Source organism: Otolemur garnettii, unplaced genomic scaffold (genome assembly GCF_000181295.1).
Source record: "Otolemur garnettii isolate 467f Iridium unplaced genomic scaffold, OtoGar3 scaffold00044, whole genome shotgun sequence".
Taxonomy (NCBI): Eukaryota; Metazoa; Chordata; class Mammalia; order Primates; family Galagidae; genus Otolemur; species Otolemur garnettii.
Genome location: NW_003852439.1, coordinates 7,689,406 through 7,699,779, shown reverse-complemented (window position 1 = coordinate 7,699,779; position 10,374 = coordinate 7,689,406). Strand labels below are relative to the sequence as shown.

The window sequence follows — 10,374 nt, the reverse complement described above, 5'->3', positions numbered from 1 at the left end:
AAAAAAAAAAAGGCACCAGGGAGGCAGGCAGCTCAGGGCACATGGGGACCCTGCTGGATACCATTTCACACTGAAGAAGAAAGGCCATCACTGGGGCAGCCAGAACGGTCTGGTGTTCTCTCTATGTGGCATCCTGAGAGATTATGGTGGCCTGTCCTTAGGCCCAGCTCAGCTATATAGGCGTGAAGGGTATGACTGGACTTAAAAAGAACATACATGGCCTGTGCAGCAGCAGGGCCTGCAGTCCCAGCTACTCGAGAGGCTAAGCCAGGAAGATAGCCTTAAGCCGTGAGCTAAAATGATGCCATTGCACTCCAGCCTAGATGACAAAATAAGATCCCACCTCTAAAAACAAATAATAAAATAAAAATTTAAAAACTATAAACACATGTGGAAGGAACAAAGTGGCCAAATGTTCCATGGGTGAGCCTGGGGTTAAGTGCTTGGAGCCCACACCAGGGTCCTTATCATCTTTCTGGGCTAGGGGTTTGAAAGATGCAGACTCCCAAGTAAGGGCATCTTCTCCCAGGATGCACTGCAGGATTCCAAAGGCAGCCACAATGAGAACTATCTCCCTGCCCCTCACACTGAGGCCACCACAGGCCTCTTGGTACCAGCAGGAGGGCCATGTCCAGCTGGACTGGTGCCAGGCTGGGACTGCAGGACTGTTCCACATGCTACATAGCCTCCCACCCATCTCACAGATCCAGCTCAGGCCCAACACTACCTGCCAGCCAGGACCTGGCTTCCAGCAGCTCATCTGGCATGTCCTCCAGCAGTCGCTGGGCAGGGACACTGAGCAGGACGGAGGAGGTGGCAGACAGCAAGCCCTGGCGCACATAGCTGCTGAGCAAGGGGAGGGAAGGTGAGCCCCACCCTGACCCTGCTCAACACCCCACCCAGCCTACCAGGCATGTTCCTTGTTTGGGAAATGCCAGGCCAAGTTGCCTTCTGGATACCTTGAGGCTCCATGTGGCCTTAATTATCATACCTCTATGACAGTCATTTGTTCCTCCACCCTGCCCCAACCTTTCCGGCCACTTACGTGTCCACATGGAAGCGAAGGGCCCATGTGAACTCCAGCAGGGCCTTGCCCATGGGCACAGCCACCTGGGGACCAGAAGAGGGTAGTAGGCAAGGCTTCCACTCCCTCTACCTCCCAGCAACCACGGGGCCCACTCTGCAGATGAGGGGATATTGTACCACCCTGCAGAGCCTCACACAGCAGCTCCTCCCTCACATGCTCGTCCCTGGAGCCAGGTGAGGCTGGGGTATGTGCTCCAGGCAAGGGACAGGACAGGCCAGTCAGTGCTCAGCAGCTTCGCCTCCCCTCCCAACTCACTGTGGTATTAGCAGCCAGGTACATCAGGGCCCCTAAGGTGTGTGTTAGCCTTCCGAGAACCAACTGGTCATCTCCCAAAAGGTCAAAAGTCAGCAGAGGCCTACAACACAGAATTAAGCAAATGGTACAGTACAGGCACCATGAGGCTGGCTTCTTACTTCCTGGGCCACCAAGGGAGACCCTAGGAAGCTCCATAAGGCCTTACCTACAGAATCCTAACCCAATGTGGCACCAAGAAAGCCACAGGGGAAGGTGTTTCCAGATGCCTGGTCCCTCTGCAGGACTTCCTGACACAGCCCAGCCCTGGGTTGAGAGCTCACAGGCTGGGGCCTCCACCCCTGCTGTACTGGAGCCCAGGCTCAGTCCAGGATTTCCCACTTCCTACAAGCCTCACTCACACCCTACCCACAGGCAGGAGCCAGAGTGAGGGTACATCCACAGGCACATGGAACATCAGTCCCACTGTGAACCCAACATCTGGGAACAGAGTTGGTGATGACTGATAATCTCACTACAGAGCTCAAGGTAGTGGGAACCTTGCAGGATATATTGCATCATTTAATTTAAGCTTACAGAAAACCACGGTAAAGCTCATGACCTCTGTTCACATCTAAAACCCCACTGTACCCCACCCTGGGAAACTCTTGTCCACAGCAGTGTGTCTGCAGTTGCTATTCCCCAAATCCACAGGCCTGTGGAAAATCCACTCACCTGTCGAAGTGCTGAATGAGAGGGAAGAAGAAGTAGCCAGCCACAGAGTTGAATCCATTAGGGCTACCCGCTGCTCCCATCCGGGGAGCACCCTGCCAGCAATACATAGCACTCAGGAGGGGCAAGGGTGGGCGGGAAGCAGCCCCTCCCACTCCTGCAGGTGGGAGAAGCTATGCAGCCCCCAGTCCCATCTCAGTTCCCTTGGGCTGCTAATTGGCTCTGCCCAGTTCCTAGGCCACCTGCAGATGGTGACAGGACTTAGCTCCCATGGCTCAGACCAGGAATCCTCTGGCCTTGTGCATGGAACATCTCGGGCTGGGTAATGGCGGAGGCTGGCCTGCACATTATGTGGGACACTGAACAGCCTCCCTGGCCTCTGCCCACCCCCAGTGACAACCAGAAGTCTCCAGATATCTCCAAACCCCACAGTGGAACAAGACCACGCTTAGCCTAGATGGGCCAGGACGACAGAGCACCCCCAGGTCATGTTTCTGCCTTAGACTCCTGAGACCAGTCTGACTGCCCTATAGCAGTCCCATAGTTTGTACGTTCAAGGCCACCGACATGGCACTGCCCACTCCTTGGAGACAATGCCTGGAGGTAACTGACCACCCATAGTACCCAGGCCCACCAGACTGACCTTGGAGAGCCGCCGAGTCTTACTTCTGATCCGCTCCTCCACCACCACCCGCCAATCAGGAGCTGCAGTGCTGCCAGGCTGGGCAGTGGCCAGTGGCAGCAAGCAACAGGTGCCAGTCCCGGGGTGGCTATGCTGGGGTGCCCTTTTGAGGCGGCCAGGCCGTGACAGCTCCTGGGCAGCCAGGGTCAGTACCTGGAGAAGAGGAGACACCCAGAGCAGCCCCATCACTCTTGGGATATTTCCTAAAAGTCAAGTGTGCCCCAGCCCAAGACCAGGGATGGTGCCCCGTGGCCTTTGTGGTCTGTGAACAACAGAGAAGGCACCTCCAGCATCTCTAAGAAGCTGTGCTTCAGTGGGGGCCCCCTGGGAAGGGACTCAGAGCTCCTAAGATGACCTGAGGTGAGGAGCACCTAGGCCAATGCATCTCCACTGCTCAGAGCTCGCTATCCGTTTGCTCCCTACTTCCAAGAACTCAGTCTCATCATGACTGCCTCCACTGCACTTCCAAGGAGACTGGACACAGGCCACATGCATGTGGCTCTGTTTCCATGGAATATCCCAGACAGGCAAGTCCAGAGACAGGAAACGGAGGTGGGGGGAGCGCTGACAGCACGGGTGCCCTGAGTGACACACACTTAGAAATAGTACTTTTTGATACCTTCTTAGTCTTTTTTGTTTTATTGAGGCAAAATAAAAGATTTAACAATTTAACCATTTTTTTCTTTCTTTCTTTTGGAGACAAAGTCTCACTCTGTCACTTTGGGTAGAAGGCTGTGGCATCACAGCTCAGAGCAACCTCGAACTGTTGGGCTCAAGTGATCTCCCTGCCTCAGCCTCCTAAGTAGCTGGGCCTATCGACACCCACCTCAACAACTGGCTACTTTTTCTATTTTTAGTAGAGATGGGGTTGCTCTTGCTAAGGCTGGTTTCTAACTCATGAACTCAGGCAATCCACCCGCCTCTGCTTCCCAGAGTGCTAGGATTACAGGCATGAGCCACAATGCCTGGCCTATTTTAACATGTACATTTCTACAATGTTAATAAGTTTGTGGTGGGCAACCATCACCAGCACCCACATCCAGAACTTTCTATCTTTCCACCGCTCACTCCATATACCCCCAACCCAGCACCCACTGTCCTGCTGTCTCTATGGATCTGACTACCCTGGACATTTCATACTAAGGATACTGTATGATATGCAGGCCTTCAAAACTGGCTTAAACATAATGTGTTCAAGGTTTATCCATGTTGTAGCATGTGTCAGAATTTCTGGGTTTTTATGGCTCGATAATATCCACAATTTATCCTAAAATGGTGTGTCTATGGCATGTGAATTCTATCAGTAAAACTATTGCTTTAGAGAGACAAAAGAACTCCACCGCCATACCCCTAACTCCACCTCTGCTGAATTCCACCTGCTGTCACATGTGCCAGAGAGAAGCCTGTCAAAGCCTCATGGGTCTAGCAACAAGAAGACTTGTAAATCTTGGCCCTTACATTAGGACAACATGGCTCTGACAAGGGGAACAGAGGCCTGGGGATACTTACATCCAGGATGTCCATCCGCTGCCGGAGGCTGTAGTTCAGGGCGTAGAACTGCGAAGTCAGATACTCAGCTACCTGAGTGTGCACAGGAAGCCACATTGGCTTAGGACTCTACAGGCCAGGTACCACACAGCCAGCCCAGGCACAGGACAGAGCCTCAGCACTGCAGCACCAGGCCTCCCCTGCACCTGCACTGGCCAAGGCATTGGCACTCACCTGAGCTGGATCCGTGACCGTGACAGCTACCAGTGCTCTCTGGCGCAGTCCCTCAAATCCTGCCACACATGTCCTCTCTTCTAGGTGTAACAGCACCTTGGCCAGTTCCACGCTTACCTGCATGTGGGGGTTAGGAATCGGGGTGCCTACAGCCTCTGCCACCTGCCTATGGCTCTAGCAGAGCCTGAGCTGCCCACCCCAGCAGAAGCAGCAGCCACCGAGTCTCACAAGCAAGTCAGACATCACCCTCTGTGACCCAGGGCACAGATGATGGAGGAGGAACGGCAATCATAGGCCTCTGACCTCCTCCACAATCCTCCACCAGCTCACCTCCCGTGTGGCCTCAGGACTCCGGCAGATCAGGCCCTCCAGGGCCCGCAAGGCCGCCTCCCAGCGCTCACTGTCCTCAGACATGGTCAGGGCTGTAGAGAAGCCAGACAGGTCTCAGTCACTTTCATCCCTGATCCTAAGCCCAAAGGAGCTGACAGCCACACGTGGCACCCTGGCTGAGGGCTTCCAGCCAGCCTGGGTGTCAGAACAAGGGCGGTCCAGGGGCTTAGGAGCCCCCAAGGAGAAAGCTGTGGTAAGGCCTGCACTCAGCCTGGCCCACACCCACCTTCCATGCAGTCTCGGACGTAAGCAGGTGCCTTGCTGTTCTTCAGCTCCTTATCTCCAGACATGTCATAGGGGATAAACTCATCATCACTACAGAAGAAACAAAGCACACATGTGGTCATACCTCTGGCTCTTGAGAAGCAGCCCCAAGAGCTGCAGACTAAGTGCCCTCCTCCCTCCTACCAATGCTCAAATTCCTACAAGGGCCCAGCTGTGGGGCCAGAGCTGCATTTACATGTAGGATAAAGAAAGAAGAATGGAGTGGACAGGCCGGGCTCATGGCAGGGCCCTAGCACCACCACACCCAGCACACAGTGGAGGCCAGGGTATCCACCTGCACAAGAGTGAGCAGCTGGGCCCACTGGTCAGGGGAACCCAGCCTTACCTGTCCACCTCTGAGTCAGAGCCCTCCGGCTGTGCCCGGAGAACCTTGCTATCCATGGTCTCTGCAGGGGTCTCTGTAGGGGTCTCTGTTGTGGCTGGAGCCAGAGATGGGCCTCTAGGAAACAACAGCAAACCCTTCAGGGTCCCCTCTTGAACCCTGCTTGTCCTCTGGAAACACTGTCTCACTCCCACCCTCCCTTTAATTCTTGTCCCGGCAACTGGAACCCAAGTGATTAGATGCACACCGACTAAGGACCAGGAGCACAGAGACCCTCACCCTGCCTCTGAGGCACTGTCACCCATCAGCCGGGGGTTGCCCAAGGCCAGCAGCTCCAGGCTCAGTTCATCCTCTTCATACTGCAGGTGCAGACACACAGTCAGCCACAGTGACTAGCATCACCTCCCACGGGGACAAAAGCACAGCCAGCCCTCACAGACCCTTCTCTTCCAGTGACATGGCCTCAGACAGCCAGCTGTCTTTCAAAAACAACTTTTCAAGTGTCCATCTCAGGCTGAGGGCAGCACGAGTGGGGTACTCTGAAGGCCAGAGGAGCCAGGAATCCCTGAGGGGCCCAGCAGATAAGGGGACCAACTCCAGGCATAGGCTCCCTTCAGTGCAAGCCTGAGATCCCTGTCTAGAAAAAAACATCCAGGCAATCTACTCTGGGGGACATGCCTTTAGGTGCTCAACCCTGACCCTGCCTAGCCCCCAGGAAGCCAACATCTACCCCTGCAATGCCCCTCAAGCCTCAGGATGGCCAACCCGGAGGCTCTGAGAGCCTAGTCCCCAGGAAAGTGAAGTAACATGGGGATAGAATGACAGCCTCTCTGGAGACCTGGGCCTGCCACACTGAGGGGGCACAGAGGGGACGGCCCCACTCACCTGGAACTTCAGAGGAGGCCCCTCGGGGTGGAGGTGGGAGCTAACAACCTCAGCTACAATCATGCCCAGGCGGCGCACGGCGGGCAGGCTGCTGTCGAGGCGGCACTTCACACCTGCCATCATGCTGGCTAGCAATTCTGGAAACACCAAATGTGCACCCTGAACACCTTGGGATGCCCAGGACCAAGGGCTCCCAAGCTACCTGCTCACCATCCCGGCTGTCCTGCAGCTCTGGGCCCCCGAGATGTGCCAGGCAGATGAGGATGGCCTTGCTGATGTAGCACTGCTGCGGCAGGGGCGTGTGTCGGATGGCGCTGCTGCTACCCCACGTCTCCAGGAGTTCCTTCAGCACCTGGCAGGGCCACAGTCCAGGACTACATGGGCCTCAGTGACTAGCTCTCCTTGCCAGCACTCATAGCCTCCCAGAGGATGGCTCCAGCACGAGCAAAGCTAGCCCCTCTCTGCCCTTCCTGCCAGAAGATGGACCCTGAACAACCTTTCTCCCAGGTCTCCCAGGGACCCTGTAAGGGAACAGAAGGACAGGAAGTTTACCTGCACAAGGAGTGGGCGCCGCTGACTGTCCATGGCCAGGTACCCCAGCAGGCTCTGCAGCATGGGTGTCTACAACAAAAGCCAGGTGTTGTCTCCTAGGCAGAGCCCACACTCCCACTGCCTCACCTGGGTCTCCCATAAGCTGAGAGCTGTCACCCAAGGCCCAGGGTCAGGCATTTTCTCACTACAGTGGAAAATAAGCACAGCGCTGCCCTGTGCCTCTTGGCAAGTAGGGACCCACTGGGAGGCCGTGCAAATCTGAGTTCTGGCCTCAAAGGGGCCATCCGACTGCATGTGTCAGCTTGGCCACTGAACTTGACTGAGGAAATTTCCCATTTCATCCAAGTTTTCGAGCAGACTGCCATGGAGTTATCTACAATACCACAGGTTTCTGGGCCCCTGCTATGGCAGAAGCCAGGCCCAACACCACAGGTTTGCGCCTTCTCAGCTCATTCAGCTCCTCACCACTGCATTTCCCACTTCAAGACAGCCCACCCCTCACGTGGGCACAGCTTTCTTTCTGGCTTTCCAGAGCTTGTTTTTGGTGTTAGCTCCATTCTCCACTCCTATTTCATGTCACCGCCGTCTTTCTTCCTCACACTGTCTCTAAGGTGACAAATCCCCTCCTGTTAATACACACGCTGCGTATGCTCTCACAAGGAACCACGTCAGCATCAGCACAAGCAGGCCTAAGTCTTCTCCTTGTGACTGTAGTTCTTGTTTGTGCCTCAGGCTACTCAATTTTAAGAGTGTACCGTAAACTGCTGAGTTACTTTCCTTTGCTGCTGCGTTCTAGTCCCACAGCCCTGCCATCCAGGACCATGACTACCAGATGTTCACTTTAGTACCTGTGGGCCTTCTGTAGCCTCCTCCCCTTGGTTTGTTTCTTGCTCCAGGGACTCAAAGACTGTAAACTCAGTCAGGTTCAAGGCCTTAAATGTTCAGCAGGACAACCAGTTGTCCCTTTCTTATGGGCCTGCTGGGGGCTTCTGTTGTCAGCCCCCATTCCTGCAATGGCTGGGCTGTGTAAAACGTGAGATGGGCCAGGCAAAGTGGCTCACACCTGTAATCCCAACACTTTGGGAGGCTGAGACAGGTGGATTGCCTGAGCCCAGGAGTTCAAGACCAGCTTGAGCAAGAACGAGAGCCTATCTCTAAAAAATAACCAGGCGTTATGGCAGGCACCTGTAGTCCCAGCTACTTGGGAGGCTGAGGCAAGAGGATCACTTGAGCCTGAAAGTTTGAGGTTGCTGTAAGCTAAGATGCCATGGCACTGTAGCCAGGGTGACAAAGTGAGACTGTCTCAAAAAATAAAAAACCTGGTTCAGCGCCTGTGGCTCAAGTGGCTAAGGTGCCAGCTGCATACACCTAAGATGGTGGGTTCGAATCCAGCCTGGGCCCGCCAAACAACAATGATGGCTGCAACCAAAAAAAATAGCCAGGCATTGTGGCGGGTGCCTGTGGTCCCAGCTACTTGGTAGGCGGAGATAGGAGACTCGCTTGAGCCCAGGAGTTGGAGGTTGCTGTGAGCTATACTAGGGCACTCTACCCAGGGGGACAGCTTGAGGCTCTGTCTCAAAAATAAATAAATAAATAAATAAATAAAGCTCAAGGTGATATCCACTCTCCAGACTGTCACTGCACTGTGACCAGAGCTTTTGGGGCTCTGCACATAGCAGCCTCACCATGTGGCAGGCAGGTGCAAGAGAGGGCTCTGATTCTCAGGCCCTGCCCCTGCAGTGGCTGGAACTCTAACCCTGCTGCTGCTCCATCACATCACGAAGGTGCCACAGGGATGTGGCTGCCCTTGGCCCTCTCCTCTTCCCCAACCCCTGCTCAGTGCAGCCACATGGCAGGCCCAGCCTCTCCTGCTCAGAGGCCACCCACCCAGACCCTGCCTTTGGGCCACAGAGTGGTTGAGTGGTTGCTACGCAATCTGTGGCCTATAAATGCAGAAGACTATAAACTCAGTCAGGTTCAGAGGCCTCAGATGGTATCCCTTCACAAAGGTCTCCAGTGAGGCCTAGGGCACCTGCTACGGCACACTGTGACATTTGACACACCTATGGCATCTTCCTCCCCCTGTAGCAAACTCCACAAGGAGTGCCTTTGGCTCTTCTGCGCACAGCAGGATGTACAGCACCTAAGAAAGGACTCAGCACACAGTGGGCACCCAATAATTATTTGCTGAGTGAGAAGACAAGTAAGCCATAGGCTGTGGTGTGTGCTGGCTCTGGCCCGTACACCTACCCCACTGCTATGATCACAGCCTGAGACCCCTACCTACCTCTGACCAATCAGCCAACCCTCAAAGGGTCAGAGCCCAGCTCCAGCCCACAGGGACAGTCATATGTCAGGAAGCCCCATGCACAGAGTGGAACTGGTGAGGATAGTCACTGGGGGAGTTGAGAAACATGTGAAGCACTGGCCCAGTCCCAGCCATAGCAGGGCCCATGATAGGGCAAGATGGACCGACCAACTCATTGACTCCTGCAGCCAAATCATAGCAATGCGATCCACTTAGCAAATCATAACAATGTGACCACTGCTCTAAGCCCACTTTCTGTAGCAGGCCTGGGGTGCAGGGAAGCCCTGCATTCTCACCGTGTATCGGTACTGTAAGAACAGAAGCTTCCGGGTCATCACAAACTGGGCTTTTTTATTCTTCACCACCAGGTTCCCCAGTAGTCTCGACAGGACTTCAGGCCTATAGGCAGAGTCGAAGAGCCACTGAACTCACAAACCAGCACCAGAGGTAGTGGGAGGGGAGGGACAAGCATGAACCCAGAGGCCCAGATTAGTTTTGGGCCCTACCACTTAATGGCTGTGAGACTATGGGCCAGTCTTTGGACAAACAGTTAGACCTTAATCCTTCCTTCTCCAGGCCTAAGTGCAGAAACCCCAAGATAGCCTGGACCAAGCTGAGGAATCAACATGGATGAAGTTGTTCTGGCCACGCCCAAGATTAATGCCTCAAATACAACAGGAGGTAGCAAAGCACCAGAAAGTAAATGTTCTGGGTTTTTAGGCCACAGTTTCTGTAGCAACCACTCAATTCTTCTGCTGTAGTGAAAAGCAGCCAGAGACAAATATGTAAATGAAGGAACATGACTGTATGCCAATAAAAGTTTATTTACAAAAACAGCCTAGGGGCCAAATTTGGCCCAAGTAGCTTACAGACCGTTGGTCTAGAATGAGAGAGTCCTACTTCCTTCATAAAATGAAAAGCTATTAACCACCAGGGAGAGCCTGATGAAAGAGATAAGGCTGGATTTCTCCCTCATTCATCACTTTAAATTCCACACAAATACATACACATATAAGTTAAAAAATATAGAAAGAGGCTAGGCACAGTAGCTCATGCCTATAATCCTAGCACTCTGAGAGGCCAAGGCTGGTGGATTGCTTCAGCTTAGGAGTTCGAGACCAGCCTGAGCAAGAGCAAGACCCAGTCTCTACTAAAAATAGAAAAACTAGCCAGGCACA

At 54.0% G+C, this 10,374-nt stretch overlaps 1 protein-coding gene across 4 annotated transcripts in view; it reads right to left on the bottom strand.

The window, feature by feature from the left end:
• The window catches only part of TELO2 (telomere maintenance 2), a 26,069-nt gene that overhangs the window by 2,465 nt on the left and 13,230 nt on the right, over positions 1-10,374 (bottom strand). For 3 of the 4 annotated variants that reach the window (XM_023513797.1, XM_023513796.1, XM_023513798.1), the window contains 15 exons: positions 9,493-9,595; positions 6,889-6,957; positions 6,547-6,688; positions 6,337-6,473; positions 5,731-5,810; positions 5,455-5,568; positions 5,071-5,159; positions 4,785-4,876; positions 4,455-4,571; positions 4,242-4,313; positions 2,694-2,885; positions 2,054-2,145; positions 1,343-1,442; positions 1,046-1,110; positions 728-846 (listed from right to left, as the gene is read on the bottom strand). In XM_023513797.1, the coding sequence (XP_023369565.1) occupies positions 728-846; positions 1,046-1,110; positions 1,343-1,442; positions 2,054-2,145; positions 2,694-2,885; positions 4,242-4,313; positions 4,455-4,571; positions 4,785-4,876; positions 5,071-5,159; positions 5,455-5,568; positions 5,731-5,810; positions 6,337-6,473; positions 6,547-6,688; positions 6,889-6,957; positions 9,493-9,595 (1,583 nt within the window). The remainder of the gene's footprint in view (positions 1-727; positions 847-1,045; positions 1,111-1,342; positions 1,443-2,053; positions 2,146-2,693; positions 2,886-4,241; positions 4,314-4,454; positions 4,572-4,784; positions 4,877-5,070; positions 5,160-5,454; positions 5,569-5,730; positions 5,811-6,336; positions 6,474-6,546; positions 6,689-6,888; positions 6,958-9,492; positions 9,596-10,374) is intronic. The other variant, XM_003790772.3, reaches the window with a different exon arrangement.